We start from the raw sequence: 25,602 nt of genomic DNA, 5'->3' as shown, positions 1-25,602 counted from the left end.
AAATGCTACCTGGAAGCGACTCGGACAACAGAGAGAGATCTGCTCAGAAATAGTGACTTGTTACGCACACAGTTGACGTTGCAGACTTTCAACAAAGAAGAAAATGTCCGAGGACTTTGACATAGAAGAGGAACATTATTTCTTTGCTGCAGCAAACCTGTGTATCTGCTTCAGGTGTGTGCACGCGGCTCAGTTGACATTTAGGCTAAAAGCATGGTTTAATGGCGTCTTTTTGCGTTTTTGGGTGAACTATCGCTTTAATCAGCTTGAAATCTGGTGACTGCAATCTTCATTGTCATACTGATCAGGCCATTAAGTGACCCCTTGTTCCCTATATGGAAACATCTGCATTTGTATACCTTTAATTTGTCACAGGTCTGTACATGATTGAGCAAATTGATATCAGACTGAATTGTCAACTGGCTGCAGTCCATTTCCATATTCAGAGAAGTAATCAAGTTAGTGAAGTGGGCGGATTCAAATGTCTGGACCCAGGCAAGCAAATCGGTACATTAAGCAACAAGACAAATTATACTTGTGTGTAGAGCTGAAACAGTCAGTCGATTAATCCATCAGCAGAAGATTAATGTGCAAATATTGTGACACTACATACTAATTTTTTTTTTAGCCATTCATTAACATTCACTGGTGCCAGCTTCTCAAATGTGAAGATTTGATTATTTCCTCTCTGTTATATCTTTGTAGATTTAATTCTTTTGATTTTAGACTGTTAGCTGAATAAATCTCAACCTGTTCCCTGGGAGATTATAATAAATTATAATAATGAACAGAATGATTGTTAGTTAATATAGCTGTTGGTTTCCTTCCTACTTGTGTCCTTTGACAATGTCTGTCAATCAGCAAATAAGGATTGAGACTACTGCTTAATTAAATTGGCAACAAAACATTTTATTACAGAAATGTTTTGGTAAGACTTCATTTTACAGGTCCTCAGTTTCATTGTAAGAATAGGTAATTAGCAAGTAACTCATTAGACATTTCTTCGCAGTTGCTCCAGAATTACCCGAACATTTACCCACTAATTTCTACATATTTCACAGATAAGATCAGTAGCGATACCATTTAATTAACTCACACTCCTGATTTATAAGTTACATTGACATCAGGGCAGTAGGGGATGAATTTTAACCACTTACCTTATATATAACTAATGCATTATAGGTGTGTAATTGAATTGTTGTCATAAATAAATAAGTCAAATACATTACTGGTTAATTACCACCTACTAACCATGAAATCTGGTGTAATGGTGGGGTAAGTTTGGGGTAATTTTACAGAATTTTCAAATATTGAAATATTAGAAAATTTTTCAAATATTGAAATATTAATATAATATTGTACCAGTTAATTACCAAATACTTACCATTAAATTGCCATTTTTTGAGTTGCAAAACATACCATGATGTAGTTCGACTTTGAATTTACATTGATAACAATTCAACAGCTACTTTCCTTTTTCATGACACTTCCATAATAATGCTTTTAAGACAGGCCAAAATAATTGTACCACATCTGCCACAGGCACATCTTTATTGGTGATATAGCCAAGGCACTTTAAGGTAACTCGCCAAAAAAGCCATGCAATAGATTCACCCAATTACCCCAACCCTCCTGCTGGCTCTGCAGCACAGTCTCCTGTATCGGTCTCTTTTCAAGGCCAGCAGCTTCCTCTGGAACTGCTCACTAGCCATAATATATAGCACCGGGTCCAAGCAGCTACTCACACCGCATATGGCCTCAAAGAACTCAAAAGAGATGCGGAGGTCATTGCTGTTGGACGTTGTGATCTGGTTCTTGATCCTCATGAACACCAGGGTGATGATCATGACGTGGTATGGCACAAAGGACACCACAAAGACGAGTATGGCGGCAGTGATGAGCCACAGAGGCTTCCCTCCCATCCGCTGGGTTCCTCTGTGCCTTCTGCCCCTTGGGAGACGCCTCAAAACACGAACGGTCATGATGTAAAAGACCAGCATGCCGCTGAACGGTAGCAGGAAGACTACTATTGTTCTGATGAGTGTGGATATCTCGACGTAGGTGTGAGGGCTTTGGATGTGGTTCCTGCACACACTGCCGTTATTTGATCGCTCAGTAGCGAAAGTTACAAATAAGTCAGGAATGGACATCAGTACCAACACAACCCATGTGCAGATTGAGCAAAGCTTGGCTTTACCCACATCCCACCAGCGGAGAGAGCTGATGGGATGCACTGTCCCAACGTAGCGATCAAAACTGATGAGAGTGAGGAAGAGGATGCTGCCGTATATGTTGATGTTGAATGAGATCTTCCTGAACTGGCAGAAGATCTCTATGTCTTTGAGGTACGGCTTCTGCAAGGCAAAGTAGACGGTGAAAGGGAGAGTGAGCATCCAGGCCGAGTCGCACAGAGCCAGGTTCAACAGGAAAACATTGCCGGTGCTCCAGGTCTTCCTGAAGCAGATGTAGTTGATTAAGGCCGCTACATTTCCCAGGATCCCCAAAGGAAGGGCAAAAGTGAAGAGAACCAGCAGGACATAGCAATACCACCGGCCGTCTTCATACTGGCTGCAGAATGTTGACTGGTTCAGGAACTTTAGAAGCACCTCTGGGAATTAAGGACAGGAACTAGAGTCAGTTTGGCAAGTGTATTATTCTTAAAATATTTATATGTTTTGAAAAATGAAAAGGAAGGCCTGCATTTTAGTATTGCAGTCTCATAAAGTTGGAGAGACAGATTGTAAAAAGAACAGCCTAGTGTCCTCAGGAATGACTTCAATATTTCATTCTGCACCTCATGATTTATATCCAGTGCCCATGTTCTGTACCAACACCCAGAGCACCGTGCCCTGTATGTAGCAAGGTGGAACATAAGGTCAGGGTGGTGAATGGGCAATTTTTATGCAATACTTTTATACAGGAGACTGGAGTTTGCATCCTGTCATACACCTGAAATTAATGTTTGGCACTTTAATTAAACCATACTCACAATCTTTACAGACCTTAGTTAAGGTATGATTAAGGTTAGGCAATTAACACATTATTGTGGTTAATCTCACATTGCCACAATCTTTCACTTATTTTAAGCACCATATCGTCTGTACACAGATATTAGATATAATACATTCTTATTCGGTGATGTGGTTGAAAAAGCAGACACTTGGGTGTCCAGAAATGTTCCTATACCTCCCATAATGCAGTCCGATAGTGCCTTTTGTTACACCCTCATGTTTGCAGCAGAGGCTCTCTGTTGAAATAGTTCTTGTGTTATTTTCTCAGACTTGTCAAAGCTCCTCCAGAGCCAAAGAAGAATTTATGTCGGGGGTGAAAAAGTCTGAGACTTTGGGGCTCCCCTCAGACAAAGCCTGAAAAAAGGCAGCCCCTCTTTGTTTACTTACTTGGTTTTGCTCAATTCCTGGATGTCTATGGGCTCGTGATTATGTTATTTCATACCATAGGCACTCGTCAGTTGAGCCGAGCCTAATAGCAGCTTAATATTGCTGTTGAACACAACTTCAGACTACAACAAATAAATTAAACAGTCTGTCCAAAGGCATTTATTAGTTCTGTTAGATTCTGACTCTGGAGAGTCAGACAACCCAACCAAACTATACTTATCAAATCACAAACACATAAGCTATGCAGTGTGATCTCCTTTTGAAACTAATGTAATAGCTAAATTTTTTTCCATTTCCATTCACTGAGCCTCCGCTGTAGGTGATACACTGACTATGGATAAGTGTCTCATACAACCCTGTGTCTAATAATCTGAACTATGCCTTTAAAGTTTAAACCTAGTGGCACTTAGTTAATTGTCCTTTCAATTATTTAATCAATTAATTAAGATTAAAACACAAAGAAATTATTGTTTATGATCCAGTTTTTCTACCATCTGCAGAGTTTAAGCTCTGTGAAACACTGTAGATATTCTGTAGTATATGGCACCCTCGTTTTTAGTAGGTTTTATATTTCGAGAGTTTAACACCTCCCAGAATAACGTAGGTCGTAGTCTGTTTTATTGACTCTGCCAGTAAGCTCTGCTTTCAGAGCGTTAAGTAAGATGTGTTCACCCACTCTTTCTCAGGGCCCTCTGTGTTTACAGCAGCTGTCTCCATAGCCTCTGAGCATCACCGCAGTGTCCAGGAAGTGAATGCACCGCTGTCTGCAGCGAACAATGAAACCAAGGGACTGTCGATTTATTGGCTCCACTATGTCAGCCTCTGTTTGCACTTAATCAGAGATAAAACATTCATTTTATTCAGGTGAGCAGATCTTAACAATTTATATAATTTTATTTCATTCTGGATCATGTCTACGCATCACTGCCCACTGAAAACTGATGTCCTATTTACTGACGATGAAGTTTAAGATGTGTAATATGTAAATTAAAACATTCAGGATTTTTTTCATCATACAGCTACAATGCAAGTAATAAGTATGAAGATAAAAGGATACTATATAATATAGTCTAACAGTATTCACTATATCAGTCATGTCAGGAAATTAGAATAACTTGAATAAAATGTATTCTTTATTGTATAGAATTCTTTGAAAGTTTAAGTTAAGTTTTATGGGTAATTACACATCTGAGCAGACAGAAATGACCTGTGGAGTTCCCCAAGGCTGCATTGTTTAATGGCTTTAAAGGCTTCTGTTTAATATCTACATGCTCCCAGTAACTCAAGTTGTGGAACAAGATATGTTACTTGGAAAAACTTCAAAAACTCGATCAGATGGCAGCAGCTGATCCAGAACTCCACTCGTCATGTCCTCAAAAAACATCCAGAATAATTAATCATGTCACTCTGGTTCTGAGGACCTCACAGTTTCTTTCTGTTCACCAACGTATTTATTTTAAAATAATGCTGTTGGTATACAAAGCACTGAATGGCTTAGGGCCGAAATACGTTCCTGCTATGTTATGAACCATCTAAACTTCTCAGGGTGTCTACTTTCTGTCCCCAAAGAGGCAGCATTCAGTTTTTATTCACCACATAACTGGAACAAAATCCCAGAAAACTGCAACTCTTAGTTCTTTTAAATCAAGACTGAAGGCTCTTCTGTTTGCCTCTGTCTTTCATTAAACCAAATCTGAGGCTGTTCATTAATATCCTAAACTGCATTTTAAGTTTACCTTCCTGTTTTGTCTCTTTAACTCTTTTAATTGTATCAAAATATCTTTTTAATATTGCCTTATGTTCCTTTTACATTTACTTTTATGTAAAGCACTTTGACCCTATAACAGTTGGTAACGTTAAAATGTTTAAGGTGGTTTAAAAAATACTTGCCTCCTTTGTCCGCGTCAGACTTGTTGCTGTTGAAGATGAATGGTATCATGTTGAATGGAGACAATGATCACATCTCCACTCCTCCTCCTCCAGCAGCTGTGTGCTTCTCATCTGTCACGAGCTGTCGGTGCTCTGCCTCACCTGTGAGACCGCTGTGTGTACAGTACGTGTGTGTGTACAGTATACGTATGTGTGTAATACAGTAAACAAAGAGGATTAAACAAAGCTACTGTTAAAACATCTGAGATGCATAATTGCTTGTCCATGTGTGGCTCATGCACATGTTTAACTGATGGTCTCTGCTGGTTTGCACTGTGACGTTTGTGTTTGTGGCTCCAGGGCTTCTGTGTGTCCTGTGAGTGGCTTACGGCTATAAATCTAGAGACTTTACAACCTGAGCACTTCCCAGAATTATCGCACGTGAGTCTCATTATCAGACAGACAAGCAGACGAGGAACCATAATTTCAGAGGTTTTACATCCCATGATTGCCCGAGACAATCTGGACTGAGTGGGAATCCGAGAAACGCTGTTGTGTACTTAACAACTGTGAAATTGATTTTATTTATTTATTTAATATTTATTTGTATAGGCACAAGTATGTAGCATAAACCACACCACATGATCTCATTATCAGACAGACAAACAGACGTGGAAATATAATATTGACAGTTTGTATCCTGTGATAGCTTGAGACAATCTTGACTGAGTTGGAAAAATGTTCTTATGCACTTTGAAATTCAACTTTATTTATTTCATATTTATTTTATAAGAGCAAGTATGCACCATAAACCAGTGCCACATGCCTAAGCCTAAGCTTATTTGCTATCGCCGTCCGAAGATGGGACTTTAAAATACATGACACTCAACAAAAAATAGGCCTAAACACAAAATATACAATGAATTAAATACAACTATACCATACAAAAACTCTAATACAATAAGGCATGATAAAACAAACTGTTTTGAATTTATTTTAAAGAAAGAAAACAACCAAAAAGGACTACTGCCGCCATGTTTTCCCCTGCTCTGCAACAACCTCAGCCTTCTCGGCTAGTCCCAGCTTAAATTCAGTCTCCAGTTTAGTAGGTAACACCTTGCAAAAACTAATTCTGTGTAATACAACAATTTTGCATTAAATCCTGTCTTCATCAAGGTTATAATGTTCAGTTATTGTTGAAACTGTTATGATTGGCTGTACGGCCTTATACATTTTTCTGTTCTGTTCTCATGATGTTAGGATGTATTGCAGGACTGTTTTAACCAGGTGTACCTAATAAACTGGCCACTGAATGTGAGGCTCTCAAATCCTAGTTTCTTCAACAGAAACGCTTGTATCTCTGTTCTGGTTTATCCTGTTTTTGTCGTGCCACATATACTGTGCATATGCTTTTGCCACAGTTAAGCTTTTACTGGATTCGTGACTTAACCGCCTTTTTTGTCAAAAAAAAAAAAGTGTAATCCTATTAATTTTTTGTAAGGTTGAAAGCAGGTATCTTTGTAGGCTGCTTACCCTGAACTACTGAGTGTAAACTACAGCATAGATACTCCTCTGACGCAGCATGAATCCTGGTTAAATAATAGACAGTTTGACAGGCTTGGCAATAAAACAGTATTGATATGTATCAATTCATCAATGGATAGGAAAAATATTCAATAAAATGTTCAGTTTCTTGTGCAAAAATGGCAGAAAAAATCTGTTCAGAGTCTCAAATCATATAAAACTGAATATATTTGGCTTTTGGACTGACAAGACATTTCAAGACATAATTTTAGATTTTGAGAAACTGGGATGGACAATTTTCACATTTTATAAAGACTGCAGCCCCAGATTACATATGACAATTAGTTTTAATCTTTGTTGGTGTTTGATAACTGAATTAAAAACATAACCTCCAACCCTTGTTTACATAAAATGCAATTTCAGGAAACATGATGTTGACTGGGAGGAAAGTAGTCCAAGCTCTCTGGTGTGTCAGTTTATTGCCACTAGATGGAGACACAGCTACATGTTTGATTTTGGTTTGGAAACAGCTTGTGGAGAGGTGGCTATGATCTCATCCCAAACTCAGGAAGAGAGGAATCACACTGTTAATGCTGTAAATTCATATTCAAAATGCATTCTTCGGGGTTATACACCACCTCTGTCCTTGTGAGTGAGTCCATGTTTGCTGCGTGAGTGACTGAAACTAAGAAAAAGATATAACAAGTGCCTCCCTCTCTTCCCTCTGTATTTTTTATGCCTGTGTTTGTGTGTGTGGCTGCCTCTCTTGACAGTGTGTGTGTTGTTGTTGTTGTTGTCCCCTGCTGGGCTGAGAGCCTCGCAGTAGAAGACAGTGCTCATGAATCAGCCCTTATCGGGGTCCTCTGCTGTCGGGAGGTGCAGTGACTCAAACGGCTTGGCTGAGCAGTCTTGAATCACCCCCCTAGTTAAATCCTGCCCGTATAGGCAGTAAGAGGGCGGCCGTGCTCGCTGGCGCAGGGTGCTGCTTTAAAAGTCAGATCTGCCGATACACACTGTGCTCCTACATCTAAGCCAGGGCTCATTGGCACTGGAGGCAATTAAGTTCACCCATGCAAGTCAATTCAATTATGCATCTGTGATGAGCCCTGAAATACCACAGAGCAAGACGTATGGTGTGGCCTCACAGTAGGCCACCTTGCTTTTGCAAAAAAAAAGAAAAACTAAAAATATGTTAATAAGAAAATATTCAGGTTTATGTAAGTAAATAAGCAAAGTTTAAACTAACAGCGGCTCTGTTGTTTGGTAAAATGTTAACGGCATTTTCTGCATGAGATATTTGGACCTACAACAGGAGGTTCATCCATTATAACTCCACTTTAAGTCAAGACAAATCTTCATCTCCATAGGAATCTCAACATCTTTGTTTTCATGTGCGCAGTGGAAACAACTAAAAGTGAGCAAGCTGAGACTGAACAGCATGTAAAACTATTGGAGAATAAACCAGCCAGGCTGTAATGGGAAAATAAATGGAGCATTCTGCTTTGCTGTCTTTCTGGCTGTATATGCGTGCGTGTGCGTGCGTACGTGTGTGTGTGTGTGTGCGTGGACACAAGCACAATGAGCTCTCCTAGGAGCTGTAACTCAAAGGGATGCTGACTGAGCTGGAGGAGAGAAAAACAAAGAGTTGTTCCTGGGAAGATGGCCGCTTCTGGCACCGGATCACAGCTTGCAGAGCCGGAGCAGAGGGAGAGACTTGAAGTGTGTGTGTGCGTGTGTGTGCGTGTGTGTGTTTGAGCAAATGTAAAGTAGTGGAAATGGAAGTGTATAGCCAAGCTTACTCATAGAAGATTTCTTAATTAACAGTCAATTGAGTAACCTTGAAGCAGTTGATGGTTGGGGCTCACAGTGTGAGAACAGTTCATACTTGTCAACTTTTTTAGCTTTATTATTAAGTATCTGCTGGTGCAGAGTCTGAACTGATACTTACATTCACATAAATGTTGAATATGGAGTGTAAGAAAATGTCAATACACTTGAGTTTTGCAACATTTTTTGTAATTCTGTATGAATTCTCCATATCTTTGCTCAGATTGCACAAAAAGTAGTGCTATTATGTTGGATGTTGCAGGACTAAACTTCTTTTACTAGATTTTTTTTTGCATAGGATGGTGTGGGCTTTATGACAGTTTGATTTGAAAGAAAAAGTCATAACCCCTGTATTGTGATATGTATCTGACACACTGAAATAACAGCTGTAACCTCCTAAATTAAAGGAGCAGTATGTAATAATAATGAGCACTGAAGTCCAAATAGTAAGTTGGAGCCACAGACTGTATATTAAATAGGTAAGTTTCATCTCAGTTGATTTTGATCATTATTGATTATCGACATGTTGTGGACTCCAAGGGGTAGAAGCAGCTGAGGTAATAAAATGAGTAAATGTCACAATATTTTGGACCAAATGCCTCAGTATTATGACAGTATTGTCAGTATGACTACTGGTACTGGTACAAACATTAACCCAATGAGATTTTTTGATAAATAGTCATCAGCACCTCTTAACCTATACTAGGAATATAAGCCAACAAGGATATCAGCTTCTGTTACTTAATAAGTAGGGTTTGTTAGTTGCTGCACCAAAGATGGCTGATTGTTGAGTCTCATTCCCAGGATGTCAAATATCAATGTTTTGGTTTTGTAAGACGCCCAGAGCACAGCAAAATAATGAGAAAATACGAAGGTATGGGTGGAGGGTGGCGTCTCAACAGATGCTGGCACCACCATACCGTTTTGGTGGGTTGTGGGTGATGAATGAGAGGAGTTATTTTAATATGAGTCTGTGCATTGGTTTCTGGGAAAAATCTGCACAGTTTGCCTTGAAATTTTAACATTTAATCTTTCTGTTTTGTTTAATTTTATGAAATATGAGTACAATCTCTGTGGCGTTGATATAATTTGATCTGTTTTATTTGCAAATCCTGTTTGACCCAGGCCTGAATGATGTTGGTAGAAACAGATGCCCAAATTGTACAAAGTAGATTGCCTCTGTTACATGAGCACATGAGCAGAGTGAGAGGTAAATCCAGGACTTTGACAGTGGTTGTGCAATTACATTATGCACACATATTTGCATCACACATGTTATTTTCCACATCTCTCTGTAAATTACACTGTACACTTACATAATGGTATTTTCATCCCACTCTGAACCTTTGAATTAAAGGTAGAAATATTATTCTGTGTGTCAGCCAAAATAAAAATTGGTCTGTCATTATATTTATTATAGTGAGCTGCAGAGGTGCTAAATGCCCCAACTGTGGTCTTTTCAAGGTACAACAGCAAGCTAATGATTGGATAATAAACCATGCTGTCTTCATGAGGTCTGCTGAGGGCTGCCACCAGACGACAAGCGTGTGTGATTGCGTGTATCTGAATCCAATCTCATGCTCTGCCAGAGAGATATTTCTCCATAATTTGATTCCAAGCTGGGAATGCATAAAAAAAACCCCACCACAGGTCACAAATGTTTGAATAATTTCTCTAATGCATAACAAAAGCGAGCATCAATCCACTGACAGCATGTCCAACTGATGCATAAAATGATGTCTGCGTATATTTTCTGTTGGGATAAATGATGTGTATGTGCAAACACGGTTTCAAAAAAACGTAAATAAAAACAGAATGCAATGATTTGCAAATACATTTCACTGCATCAGAAACCCACATAACTGTATAAAGGATACTACATGGACTCAGGAACACTTTGAAAAACTGTTTGTTGCTGCATCTACAAATGCAAGTTAAGACTCTGCAAGAGACACATAGCAACAGCATCCAGAAAAGCTGCAGACTTCACTGGGTCCGAGCTCATCTGAGATGGACTGACGCAAAGTGGAAAAGAGAGCTGGGGTCTGACGAATTCACACGTCAGATTGTTTTCAGGAATTCATTGAGGTCATGACCTCGGGGCTAAAAAGGAAAAGGATCATCCAGATTGTTACCAGCGCTATTGTCCCACCTTTTTTGGAATTGGGGTTGTTGTATTTTCTGCACATTTTCTGTTGGGATTAATGAAATTGTGACTGTTGAAATTGGTCAAGAAGAGACAATTACCTTGGGCCTGTGGAAGTGACACCTCAAAGTGGTCTTTAATCTTAATTTCATCACCTAAAGGGCACGTGTCTGACAGAGTAGGACATTATTGATCTATGTGACTAATTTATTTACTTTCATCTCCATTTACGTGGCCATACGTGTCAGCAGCGGTTCACACAGCATGTCAACCTGCTGACGCCCGTGTCCTTGTTCTGCTTCCTGTAGGTCGATACCTGCGCCTGAAAATGTTCCGTGAGGATCACGGCTCCTGGATGACCATGTTCTTCAGCACCATCCTCTTCCTCTTCATCTTCTCACACATCTACAACCTCTTCCTGCTGATGGCTGGGAGCATGAAGTAAGACATTCAATCTTTCTCTTTCCTCACTACCCCCTTTTCCCCCTCATTCTCTTGCTTCCCATTTGTTAGAGCCACTGTACACTCCCCTTTGGCTGGCGTGATTGATCGAAACGTCTCGCCTGAACAGAGACTCGATGCCAGTCTGATTAATCAGCCCAGACTTTAAATCACAGGTAGGGGCAGGCGAGGGAAGGGTGGTTAATCCTGAAAGATCACCTTCAGCACCCGCACTCATTCTCCCATGATCTTGACTTATTTTTTGACACCTCTCTGGCCGAAGATGTGTTTGCCACGTCTCGCTCGGGATGTGCCTTGGTTTCTCCGGCTTACCTGCAGAGAAACCACCGTGCACAGCCGAGCCTGACACCCACACATCAAGCCGGTGACAGGAATCCGTTTATGCATTTGCAATGTGTCCGTCTGGAGGAAGGAAAACATGCCCTTGAAGCCAGCCAGCCAGACACGAGGTCGCCGAGAGGTGATTTACCATTTTGTTTGTTTGGGGCTGTTAAAAAAAAAAAAAAAAAAAAAAAAAAAAAAAAAAAAAAGCAGCATGGCAGGTGTCTGTTCAGGTACAAGCTGTCAAGAGGGAGGCCACAGATGTAATGGGATCTGTCCATACAATGCTGCTTTTCCACATTAACAACAGGCATCAACTATCCATAAGCTGCAGGCAGATGAAGGCTATTAGCTAGCAGGCAAGGTGCTGTGTTTTCTTATGGCCAGAGGGATGAGTTTGTATAATCAGCCCATCTGTCACTTCAGGCCAGCGCGGTGACATCGGCATCCATCTTGTCCGCTGCTCTCCGGTTGGCCGAGAAAAAGGAAGCGAATGAGCGGCTGAGTGGAGAGGGGGGCAGGCCCGCCGAGACGATGAATGTTGCTTGCTCAGGGAAAAGTTACATTTGCAGTCTGTCACACAGAGGATTCCTTTTTTACTGCCTTGAAATGTCAAGAAAAAGGGCCCTTTTTAGTGTCGTCAGTGCATGTTTTAACTGTCAGGATTGTTACACCAGATGACATTTGGATAATACGCCCGGAAAATTTAATGAGTTACTCAGACATTTTGAGACATAATATATAATTTACATCCATCCAACATGTGCGAGTCACACATTCCCTGCTCATATTAGCCGTCAGATGTCCGGATAGAAAATGCAGCAACTATAACAGCCTATTAAACAATTAAACTGGTTGACACAACACTAAAATCCATCCATAACAGCACTGTAAAAAAAAAAAATTGAAGGCATCTTACTGCAATAGATTTTGGAGTTTTGAGCCCAACTTGAACTCTTATAAAAAATGTATTTCAAAAATTGTTCACAGTGAGCTGCCATCTGTATTTGCCATTATTTTGGTGCCTGAAAATTAAATGGTTTAATTTTTAATCATAATAAAATATTAACCGTTATTCAGTTTCACTTTAATGATTGTACTCAGTTTGTGAAATACATTGTTTTAGTTACAAAAACTAGTAGCTCTGGACTGATAGATTCTAATGCAAAAAGTAGACCTGTTACATTAAAGAGAAAGCTGATGTCTCTGCAGCCGATATCTCTAACGCTCTGCAACTCACACCAAAAAAATCTAGATGGATAAATAGCGCTGCAGGCTTGGGGAAAAACATTTAGTTTTTGTTTGGTGTAACCTGTCCCTTTAGCATTGCACCCTGCATGATTACTTGTTGGGATGTGTGTTGAGCAGCGTTGTAAAGCTCCCCCTGCAAAGACAGATGGTGCTGTTGTAAAGCGAGTGAACCCGCCACTGCCAAGACACCTGGTCTTCTTCCCCTCCCTCCCTCCCTCCTCCCTTCCACCCTGTCCCTCTTTCCCGCTTGTTTTCTTTCTGCTTCAGCAGTGTGTCCACCGAGGACCCGGGCCCTGCCAAAAACCATTAGCGTTCACATCTCTGTTCAAGACTGACATGTAAGAACAATGTTCACACTCTGCCAGGATGCCCCTCAGAAGACGAGCTCCGGGGCTGTGATAGCACGAATGCAGCAGAGCAGAGTGAGCAGAAAGGTGATGGAGGCTGAGGAGGGGAGAAGTGCTCCAGCCCTGATGATGCAGTGAAACTTAAGTCTTTTGATCTATGTCCAAACCCCATTTGCATTGCCGCCCTCGCCACTCCAACACATCGCCTCGCCCCGCAGCGAGGCTGTTGTAGTTTTCTCTTTTTGCCACAGCACAAAGGAGAAGTAAAATATCCCTTTGTGGCCGCAGCTGCCCCTCTGTGGGAATGAATGGTGTTTTTCCTTTTCATTTGGACTGAATGAACGAGCCACTGTGAGGTATTATTACTGCCAAGGGTTTTAAAGGGTAGGTATTCTGGCACGGGTTAGCTGGCTTTGACATCTAGCCATGATGGTGCACTGCAGGGGATGATCTTCTGGTGGCGAGACAGGGCGTCCCACACACACCAACCACATATTGTTCACGTCTCGCACCTCGTTCAAGTTAGCTGGGGCGTTTATGTGTGTGTGGGAGAGAAAAAGAGTGTGCGTGTGAGTTTGAACTGGGGAGGCAGAGGGGGGGGGTTAGGCGTCTGTCTCCCTGCTGTCTCCCTGACCTGATGCTGTGTGCTGCCCGTGCCCTTCGCTCATTAATATGCTTTAATTTTCTTTGACCTTTCAGTCGGTCTTGAGCTTGATTTAATTAAAACCAACTGATACATCCGCGAGGAAAGAAGATAAACGGCGGCATCAGGACAGTAAACAATCACAGATAAGAGATTGTATATCTTTTTGGATGACAAGTATTTATTCATGATTAGTCATGTAAAATGGATTCATCAGAGCCATTATCTCTCCGCTCAAAGAGATTTCCACACCGTGTAATCTTACACATGTCCAACAGTGCGATAGCCAATATTTAAACAGCCACTTCCAGGTCAACAGCTATCAACCTGTTACCTGGCTCATATCACATCAGAAAAAAAATAAAAAGGCTCGTCCATTGCGGCGCCCTGGGAGCTGTAATCCACACTTGTTACCAAACCCTCACATCTGGGCTATTTGCATTTTAATGTAACTGTCAGATTATGAGAGGGCTGTTTGTGTGAAACCAGGGGAGTGTGACCGCCCAGGGAGTTTGACGGACTTCATGAATGTTCTGTCACGCCGCACAATCCCATTCCCGCCATCTTACGGCGCCATTACCAGCCGAAATCAGCCCCTAATTAGACGGTGTTATTTAATTAAGACGGCCCAATGCGTGGCGCACACATTAATCACGACTAATTTAGAGAAAGGGGGAGGTAAAGTATGTGAAGGTGGAGGGAAGGAGGGACGGAGGGAGTATGTGGGGATCTAAAAGAGAGATGGAATGGGACAGAGGCAGTAAAATGACTTCTATTCTTCTTCTCTTTGTAGGGATGTCACAATGTACCGGTATTGACGATAACCATGACAATTCTGATTGGTCAAGTACAGCAATCTAAGGTCTGTTATTTCTGAATAGCAGACCGTTACCAGGAACAACAGATCGTGATTATGAATAACACGCCATTGCTATGAAAAGCGGTGCATTCAAATGGGGTCATGTTTACCGTGTTTATGTCATCAGCCCATTTGAACGTTGCCTTCATGCCGTGTTCACAACATTGTGAACTGGAAGTTTAGTTAGCTCCAAGTTCACAACGTCTACATTATAAATTGTGAGTTCATTGCTTGAACACAGCATAACAGACCAATATTATGAGCAGCAGATAGTTGTTCTTTTTATTTTATTTGTTTAATTTTTTTTTATTTAAACAAGTAGTTCCATTGAGATCTAATTTTATTTTCAAGGGAGACCTGTGTACAAAGATAAACATAAACCCTGACTGTTCTTGCTTTAATATGTTATTTGACTCTGGAAATGGTCTCGGTTGAGAATTTACTAGGGACGCCAGGGTTTGTGCTAAACAGAACAATTTTGAAATTGGACGGCAGTCTCTTACCATCACCTCCTTTATGTAGCAGGATAACCAATCTTCAGATTTTCAGAATTTTACCTGATGCAAATGATAAGAGAAGCGCTGCAGTGAAAGCAGCACTGAGGCAGAGGAGGGAAGGTTGCATGTGTAGCAGACCATTGTTTCGAATAAGAGACTGTTGCTATGGACACAGTTTTGATCATAGACTCTGGAGGAGCAATAAAATCATGTTTAAATTAATATTTCATGTAAAGCAGGATAATGTACAGTGAGCAGGTCATTATTGCAGAATAAACCCCTTCAGAGTCATTGAATATTCTTGCACCTCCCTGCTGGGATGTATTTTGCAATAATGACCTGCTCAATGGACATTATCCCGTAGATAACAAATCTTATATAGATATTGCAGTAATATCCTTTATGTGAATTATTTTGGCCATGATAAGCATGTAGTGAAACTTTGATATTGTTACTACACTATTCCCCAGTAAAAGAACAGATGGATGGATGTTGGGTTAGGAGGAGGAAGAGGGAGAGGCTGATCAATAGAGGAGTGGAGAAAGGGGTGGAGAGGAGGGCTGCAGTTCTCTTTGATGAGGAGCAGGAAGGGAGGGAGGGATGGATGTGGCATTTGACTACAGCGATACCCTGAGCGGGATTAGACCCCATCATATGAGGGTATTTGTCTTTGTTTACCATGATCCTTTGCGCTGCGTGCACGCTAGTCCCCCTCGTCTGTCTGTTTGCTTGTCTGGCACTAAGCTGGGGTAATACCATGGACAAGTGGATTTAAAAGGCTGAATAAATAGCATGTTGTGGTATGTAGATGCCTCCTGTTGCATGCAGTCACACATGGGACTCTATCCTGCCAACATACAGCAACATATTTATAACAGTGGGTTCTATGATTTGGCCTTTATTTTGTGCTGAAAGTTGTGCAAAAAGTTTGGAGACACCTGTTATATTGATGTTTTTCTTCTCTCCTTCAGTGATGTCTATTTTAACAAAGATAAAACAGTATAGTTCAGACACAAACTGTATTATTTAGCCTCCATTTGAAATAGTTTTAGTCCCAAAAGAAGAATAATTTAAGATGCCATAGGCAAAACCTTACGTCTCGCTCTCTGCTGCCTTGTATCACTCTGCTAAGTCCCTCCAACCAAACCCACAAGTTTGACGGCAGCAGGAGGAGTCGGTTGCCCTGCGAAAAACAGCCTGAAATGAACCATGGTTGTCCCAAGTCTCCAAGATGAGGTGCAGGAATTTTTAAAGGTCAGCGTTTATTGTAACATATACAACCATACAAAGTACAATGCAGTGAGATTGAAGCCACTTTTACCCAGGACAAAAAAACCCACTGACACCCACGGACATCTGGCTTTTGTCTTCAGTGGAAAGGAGTACAATTGACATTCAGTCCCAAGTGGAATGACTGTGCAGTAGTATTTATTTATACAGGCTGTGATGGAAACATGACACCTAGGTGGACATGCTAATTTTCACTCCTTTTTGGCAGAGGAAATGAAAGCTTGTCACCTCAGTTGGTAACTTATGTGACTCTTTTGCTCCTTTCCATCCACACATGTGCTGCCTGCATCAAGCTGGTTTGACTCAATCTATCAGCACAGCTGAGTTTGCACCCACATGAGTATTTATGACATGCTAATCTTTAGTCAAGTGTTTGAACAGTGGATAAACATTTTATTTTATATAAACTATTCATAATAAAAGTCTCCTGTTATTTTGCTATCTAAAGTTGTTGTTATCTAAACTCCAAACCACAGAGATTCAGTTAGAAGCTACAAAAGTAGTGAGAGCCAAACACACTTTTAAAAAACGTCTGTCTCTCTAAGTCTTGTTAAATCTGATGATTTCCTCTATTCTCATTTAACGGTTGCTCTGTGCAGGGGTCCCTGAATATTTGCGTGTCAAGCAGCCCCACAGTACAGATGCACATTAGATAACGGACTCCAGTTTGAGAGGATTTTGTCTCATGGAATCCCCTTTGTGTAATGTTTAAATTTAGGTTTGCAAAAGTACTCTCTAAAATATTCTCTTCCTCCTTTTGCTGGGGACCTTCTACAAACTACTCAAGGACTCGTCTTGGCCCGAAGCCCCAGGTTTGAAAGCCACTGGCTCAGCTTTACCTTTGTCTCTTTCTGCCCTTTCAATTGTCAGTCTGGTTGAACCAGTGTTTTGTTCTCCATGTACGAAACATTACTTTTTTTTTTTTTTGCAAACACAAGATACACAAGATACAAATTAGCACGTCTTTGTAAAAGGGACCTAAAAGCCTAAACAACAACCTAAAAGCATGAAAGATCATTTAGTAATAGAGTAGTCCTCTCAGCCAGCTGACTGTACTGAACAAAGCTGTTGTCACAGGTGATTTCAAACTTTAAAATGATATTGTAGAGAAAGTCTGCATAGACAGTTTTGTACAGTAATGTATTACAGTAATGTGTTTGCTTTTTTCACTAAAAAAATGTGTAGGAGATTACTTGCACTTAAAACTTGAAATTCAGCAAGTACAGGACAGTTACTGATCCCAATAATGTCCTGTTCCTTTGACATTTGGATGTCGGTCAGCAAAAGATTTAAGATTATTTAATTGGTTATGCCTGTAAATGTTCTTTTACACCAAAACAATCAATGAATCGAGAAGATGATAGGCAGATTAATCTATTCTGAAAATAACCATTAGTCGCAGCTTTAAACAAAATTTCTATGTTTAAAGTAACTGATTTTCTTGTCAGTTTTGTCACAACATAATATTTGGGACAGCACCAGAATACCACACTGACACTGTCAGGGACAGTTTTACTAGTAAGACTTGATATAGAAAGCTGTTGCTGTTTGTAAATGACAGTAAATATCTTGCGGTTTAGATTAATTGGTCTATCTTTGCCTCCCTCACTCTCTCTCTCTGTCATACTTCCACACACACCCACAGCGGCTTTCTAAGCATATCTCCTGCTGTCTTTCACACTCCCACACATGGACATTACGTTGGTATCTCAGAAATGACTCATTATGCATTTAACAAGTGTTTAGTTAGTGTAAAGCTCCAAAGTCATTTTCTCCTCTCACAGAATACCTTTGAAAAAGACTGAGAGCTATAGAGAGTCTTTTCCTCTCTGAGTATATGATCCTGCTGTTTTCTAGGACAGAGGGGAGGAGCATCGGTGGCGGCGGCAGCCCGCCACATACGTCACTGTCACATAAAGAGAGGAACAGCCACAGTTGTAAATAATAAACATCATAACACTGACGGCTGTGTGTCCACTGGGAATATAGTACATGTTTTATATTATAGATGAGTGTAAGTGTATATATGTGTAGATGGAAGGGGAGGGTGACTGCAGCAGAACTGATGGATTGTCCGTGTATGTGTACACGTTTGTGCCACCCAGCCACATGTTTCACCACGCCAGTGAATATCTGATCACATCTGTCAGTGCCGTTGTTCGAAAGCTTAACGTTTTGTACGCGGTGTTTCTGTGTTGCATTAAGTGATTGCTGTTCTGTGGCCAACTGTTCAATTAAAACCAAATCACAGAGCTTGTTCTGACATTTCTAAATACCACATGCTGTGCAGAAGTTATTTTAAGGCAAACAACCAAAGCATGAACTTTTGCTGCTGAAACATTTTTATGTTTTAGCAGCAATTAGTTGTCTGTTTTTTGTTGTGTGTGACTGTGTACTGATGCACACCACTTCTGTCCAGTATAAACCTTTTTCATATGTATATATAGGTTAAGATAATCTCTATGTCTTCAACTAAAATACCAGGAATACTACAAATTAATGTAGAACTCATTAGATTTTGGCATTGTAACTGTGGTTGGGAGGTTTCCTTAATATATTCCTTTCAGTGTTATGTGTGAATGTGAATTTCTCTGTAGTATTGGTATTGACAGGTTTAGAGTTAATGACAGTGGTTGATCTGTGTTGCTAATGTTGGCTACATTAGTTAGCAGTTGGTCTGAGTAGTTAATGTTAGCAGTTGCTCTTACCTGCGAATGTTTATTTAGATGTTGAGTTCTCTTTTCTGATTTAAAGACAAAATAATATTAAGATTTTCACCCAGTGAAAGCATTTTTCACTAAAGGCCATGATAATGAATGTGACTGTAAGATTAGCTGGTTTCATTTGAGACCAGAGTGATGTTGTGAGACTCTTGAAGTGTTGTAATGTGTGCACACTGCACATGATAGCATGCCATTCTTTATTTTAACATAAATGTTTGAATTGTAATTCTGCTTAAAATCCCTGTTTTTGCTAAATGTGTCTGATTATATATTTTACTGTAACTGGAATGGAAAACACCTTTTTTTTTTTTTATTCTAATTGCATAATCCTGTTACACGTAATCCATATTTGATTGTCAGACAGCTGATAACATGCTAAATCAGGCTGAAAACAACAGCCTGACTTTTATGCTTACATTGTTTTCACAGCATAGTAAATTCAAATATGTTTAAGGTACCTTTTACATGATCATATTCAGGATGTGACATTTGAGTTAATTAATGTCCATCTTTACATGATTCTGATAGTATCTGATAGGTTTCTGATCACCTGCGTCAGTGCAGGCGTGTCTTTGATTCCTCCACATCCAACAAATCTGTTATTTCAGTCACCTCAGAAGTTTAAGAACTCACTTTGGTTTCTGACTGTGTGGTGTCTGCTGCATATAGCGCTTTGCAAGCTTAAGTATATCCCTCTAATCTTCTGACTTTTACTTTTATTTCCCATCATTACATTGGTGATCACATTTTTCTTTACTGCCTACTGCATACTTTGAATCGGGAATCAGTACTTGCCATGTTTGCAGGTGCTTTCTCAATTCCGAGTTCTCCAGCTAGAATGTCCAAGTTTCTCGAACCAGAATGTGTTTACATATGAAAAACATAACCAGGATACTTAAAAAGCCCCAACATAAAAGTAGATGTGACTCTCCACCGTCGATGGCACAGCAGGAGGTCACGTGGCGTTATTAGAGAGCATCAAAGTCTGCAGAGGGAGGAGGTCAGGGTCGAGGGATGAGTCAACAAAACAAACTCTTTCATTTCCCATTTCCTGCCATCAGTCAGCGTTCTTTGATTCACGACCTTGATTGTTCCCCAACCATAACAACATGGGTATTTTTGTAACCATGCTGATGAAAGTAACCTCAAAGGTACAATATGTGAGAATTTTAAAACTTAAAAAACTAATTAGCTGAAATTATTGCAAGCAGTTTGCTACATTCCAGTGTTTTTAGTCTAATGAATAAACAAGGTGAAATCACAAAATGTCAAGAAAGGAAATATTCTTTAACCTTTTTTCCGTATTAAACATGAAAATACAAGCATACACCTTTCGAATTTAAGTTTCTATTTTTTTTTTTTAACCAAACTAAGACAAGCTTAACTGCCTTGAGTGAAGTAAAAAATAAACTCACCAAAACTGTCTTGGTTAGTCTTTCCACTGTTCCAACAATCACCAACTCTGGTTTGGTCAAAATAAAACATATTGAACATATTCTGACTTATTCCCCAACTGTTGATGCCCAACCTCTTTACTGCTGCTTTGGTGGATGCTAATGTTTATGTTAAGTGTATTTTCTGCCGAGTAGTTCTGTTTGTTACAAGTTTTGTTAAATTGGCAAAAGTCGTGGATGGTACCAGTAGAACCGCTGCTTTCACCCTGTTTTTCGTTACCCCTCTGTTGAGGCGCCAAGCGATCTGAGCCAATATTATAAGGTGGAGTTAAAATGCTGCAGACCACTGATTGGTCAGTGAGAATCTGAGCCATGTGCTCTCTTTTGTAGCATTTCCCAAACTCTCCTGTTTTGTTCAGCGGTCTTTGTCTTGCTGCCTGCAGCCTTTTACCCAAAGCATGCTTGTCTTCACCAACAACCAAGAGGAAAGAACACAAAAAGAGTTGGTGGCTGAGCGAGAGAGACTGAAGGGCAGAAAATTTGCGGTGGAAAGGTTAGCAGTAAGGTTAGCCAGGACGGTTCTGTAAAAGCTAAATTCCTATCTTAAGATAAGATAGGATGTTTTCCTAAATGCAGTTAGGAAACGTGTTTCTATAATACCAAAGATCCTAAATGTCACCCTAACCTGAGATAAGATAGGATTTCAGACTTGGAAAGTTTCTGTAATAAGGCCCCAGAAAAACAAGTGTTCAGGTTGTCTGTGCAAGAAGCTCATTACAACCCATATTTACATTTATTGTTAGGTGGCAAGCTCTAGTGGGTGTAGTAATTATGATGGGTGAGGTATAAAGAGCGAGAAAGTCCCAGGAGCCCGGGGGTTCAAGACCTGATGTGTGAAATGAAAAGTCAACACGGATTCATTTGAAGTTTTCAGTTCAGGAGAGTTGTTTTGGACCCTTCTGCCCTAATGGAGAGCTGATAGGAGGAATGGAGGGCCTGATACAGTGCTGTTCGAGGTATTGCCCGACGGTATTCACTCCTACTCCTGAGCCAGGGCAATGATAAGGACTAAAAGGACTCAATCTCCAGCCAGTTTAACACAATGCGTGGGCCAATTCTGGGTCGAGTGATGAATTGAGATTGAAGTTTTAAGTTGCCTTGGGAGATGCTATAGTGATAGTGAAGAGAGTGCGTATTGACAGCTTTATGCTCCCTGGTAACTGCCGCTGCTCAGCGTTGTATACTGTAAATATGACGTTGGGTACTGTAGTGCACAGCGAGGAGGCAGGCAATGCATTTCAATGTGGAGCCGGCCAAGGTCGCAATTTAATGTTCTGAATGAGTCCAGCCTTTACGGGGCAGGAGAGGTCACTCGGCTGCCACGGTCACTAAATCACTGGCAGTCTGACAGAGAAAACAAGTTTATAAAACCTAGCATGAAGGCAGATACGTCCAAGTGGACAGTGAAAAAAATTAATGGGAATCAGGGTATGTGATGACTCAGAGTAGTGAAAGCTCTCTCAGCATGCTGGTCTATAACCTTAATTATCAGCGCTCCTGCGGGCCTTGAAAAACCCTTGAGTTGGGACTTTGATAAAAAATAAAATGAAACCATAAACTTTTTTCTTTAAATTGATGAATACATAGAGTTGTAAAAACTGCTGGGTTTATAGTATAGTATGACATTGCAAAAGTGTTTTTGGCACAATGCTGCAGTGTGGATTGTTGATGAAATGGGCTTTTATGAGTTCAGATGTATTTAAAACTTATTTACAGGGTTCACTCCATTACTAAGAGTCTGCTTTCATCGTGAAACTGCTCAGCATTACCCGCAGCACTTACACATATAAAGGAATAATCTACATTTTTCTATTATTAAATGCATCTAGCTGAAATCAATATTCCAATGTTTACTGCTGTTTTTGCAAATTTATTCAATCAAACTGATGTTCAGTGCAATGAATCATATGTCACACTGCGTGCATGACTGAGACCAAACTCTTCACATATGAAAAACAGAAATCATTAAAAGAAATCATATTATTAAAAGTTCTTCATTAAATACAATATACTTCTTTTTTGTTGCGAGATGTTTGAAATTATTAATTATATTGTAAAATAAATAAGAACATGGTATGATCATATCTTTAATTGCCAGAAATTTTATCACAGACAATTTTGATCATTTGAGCTTCTAATAAAGTAAAAATGACAAGAATTTGTCAGTTTCAGCTTCTCTGGAATGGGGATTTGCAGATTTTTGTCTGTTTTAGTGTTAATTGAATTAGTGAGGTAACGTGTTGAGTTAATCCATTAGCCCTTTGACAGAGAATTAATTGTTTTACTCACTTTTAAGTAAAAAAATGGAGGATTTGTTTTTTCTTTGCTCACTTCATCTGAGTAATACTTAAAATGCCAAAAACAGCTATCATATATGACAGTTTCAAAGCCTTTGCCTCTTATATATTTTTTGGTGTTGTTGTTGTTGAACAAGTAAATAATCTGTATATTAATAAATAATGAAAATAATATTTAACTGCAGCCCTGAATTTAATGTCTTTGGGTTTTGGACTGTTCAGTAAAAATTATTTCAAGACATCATCCGAGGATTGGGGAAATTATAATTGGACTTTATTTTTCTTTCTTTTTTACGAATTAATTAATACTGAAAATAAACCTATGTGAAGGTGATCCATTTTATGTTGGAAAAAAAGCAACAATTTGACTTGTCTACTAAATTGGCATGTGACAATATGTTGATGGACGATACCACTGTTGTCCATAACTTAGTTGTGTTAGCCTTTACATTAAGACTTAACATTAGGACAGCAACCAGCAGCGACAGCTTCTTTTATTTTCTCTCACACGTCAAAAACAGAAGTAAACTGCCTCATGGCAACTATTCCAGTTTGGTCCTCAGCTGTCCCCTTCCAATAAAAGCAAAAAAGCCCAAAAAATACACACTAAGTCAAAAACAGGCTTTTAAATCACAACGTTCCGATGGTAGAGCACACGGTGGTCGATGACTGACAGCCGTCAGCGATAGACGAGGGCATCGTCCATCAGCCCAGCCCTAGTTTGACTGGACTGAATACAGATGGTAGAATTATGATGTGGACATGAGCAGTGAAAGCTGAACAAAGAAAACTCTTTAGAAACTGGTGCTTTATCAAAATAAAATACAATGTGAGAGATAATATAGCACCAACTACAGTTTTTCACCAAGCAATCTCAAAAACGTCGCGCCGACTTCTTCGCATCAGAGATCTCACCAAAATAAAGAAGCAATGATCTTGCAGATGACCACTTTCATGCAACAGTTGAAGTGGCAGTTTTCACTGGTTAATGTCAAACAGGGGTGACGTCCAAACTCCAAACTATCTAACTCTGCACCCTTTGTAGCGCAGAATTGTAATTTCTTGCCCGTGATGGAACAAGACTTTGAAAGGCATTGAAATGTCCTTGAATATTATGTCTGAACAAGTGTGGGAAACCTGATAACATTCCACAGAGGGTCAAAGCTGGCTGAGCCGGCCGTGCTGGCACTGACACTGCCACTGGCTCTGCGATTAAGCCACGGGAGCCATTTTGGGGCTGATTATTCATGGTGCTACTGTACTGATGTTCCACTACACTGAATTCTCTCATTAGGTCATCCGGCTCTAAAGGCCATTAAATTTTCAGTCAGCATGAATAAGTCAGAGAGCTCTGCCTCTGATCATGCAGTGCAAAGAGTCCCCAAACTCATCATAGGTGCTCTGCAGAAAAAAAAAGCCGCTCTCCCAGCACAGGGGTAACATTTGCTCAATTAAATATGTGAGAAGGGCAGGGGTTGGCGGCAGGGTAGTGTTTTTAGATTTAAAGCCTAGCATGCGGTGCCAGACAGCATTTCCAGAAGTATCGATCAGAGTTTTGCTGCGGGTAAATGACTCCCAATGGGATCTCCTTGGTAACTGGAGCAGCGCCAAACCCCTGAATGTCTAACTGACTTAATGCAGATATAAATCGCCATTCCAATCAAGGCCGTTTTATTTGCGGGCTTGAGTGAGGCAATACGTCACCCGCGGTACCGCACGTTTTCGTCAATAAAATCCTGTCAAATCCGTTAAACGTGTGCTGCATTGATGACATATGATTTATAATGTTTCCTTCCAGGGACGGGTATTTCTCGCACACTTGCAGTAAACAGGTAGTTGAGAACAGTTGGCTTTTTGGGTCGCCGGCTTGCCACAATTGCTCATTGCACTCAACTGCCTATGAGCATTTATTATGCTTTTCATATCTGGACTCATGCATAATGTGAAAAGGCATGAGCAATTAACATTAATTTAAAATGAACACCTATTAAAGCCGCTACGTTAGCTAATAGCTTAAAAGGATTACCCTCCACTGCTTTTTAACAGATTGTTTAGACTTGTATGACAATGGCTCATTTACAAATTGAACAGCAGGCCAAATAGAATCCAAATGCAATCAGCTAAATGATGAAATGGAAATTAAAGAGCAAGAGGAAGCACGTATACAGAGCCGGGCACAAATACATCAAAGCATTTTCAAATGCTTGCTCATCAAATGGATCAAAATACAAACGCAAGATACGGGTATGGAAGGTATATTTAATTAAAATCCAAGTAACTCTGATTTACCATGGAAAAATGTATTGTTTGGATTCAGTGAATATAACAGAAATCTCATCTCACAGTTCTATTTGATTAATTTACTTATTATTTTGTCTGAATTTTGTATTCACAGGTCTAAATTTATGAGCAAAAAAAAACTATTTTCTTAGAGCTGACTGCTTATATCCAACAATACTAAAGTAATATATAATAATAACCTCTGTAAGCTTTACAAAATGTTTATTTTAATCTTTATTTAGTTAGTAGACATATTTGTGATTATTTAAAATTGCAGAATCAGGTGATTTATACAAGAAGTTTATACTTGCTGTATATCTTTATTGTTTCAATAAAATTTGAAAAAAAAAAAAACACAAGCACCAAAGCAAAATATTTCCTTAAGCTCTCATGAGCAAAACAAATGTAGTTCAC

General features: G+C 39.8%; 2 protein-coding genes across 4 annotated transcripts in view; one reads left to right on the top strand and one right to left on the bottom strand.

Moving 5' to 3' along the window:
* Nucleotides 1-25,602, top strand: part of tmem117 (transmembrane protein 117) — a 63,930-nt gene that overhangs the window by 19,582 nt on the left and 18,746 nt on the right. For all 3 annotated transcript variants that reach the window (XM_084734886.1, XM_084734888.1, XM_084734887.1), the window contains exon 3: nt 11,073-11,205. In XM_084734886.1, the coding sequence (XP_084591012.1) occupies nt 11,073-11,205 (133 nt within the window). The remainder of the gene's footprint in view (nt 1-11,072; nt 11,206-25,602) is intronic.
* On the bottom strand, nt 1,412-5,337 carry LOC146316835 (P2Y purinoceptor 1-like). Its single transcript, XM_084733976.1, has 2 exons — nt 5,289-5,337; nt 1,412-2,608 (listed from the first exon to the last, which is right to left on the bottom strand). The coding sequence occupies exons 1-2, from the start codon at nt 5,335-5,337 to the stop codon at nt 1,611-1,613; spliced, it is 1,047 nt and encodes a 348-aa protein (XP_084590102.1). The 3' UTR covers nt 1,412-1,610.

The sequence above is a fragment of the Lutjanus erythropterus genome, chromosome 13, assembly GCF_056507025.1.
Source record: "Lutjanus erythropterus isolate fLutEry1 chromosome 13, fLutEry1.hap2, whole genome shotgun sequence".
NCBI lineage: Eukaryota > Metazoa > Chordata > Actinopteri > Lutjaniformes > Lutjanidae > Lutjanus > Lutjanus erythropterus.
Note: the sequence above shows the minus strand (reverse complement) of the source record. Positions and strands in the feature narration are given on the sequence as shown.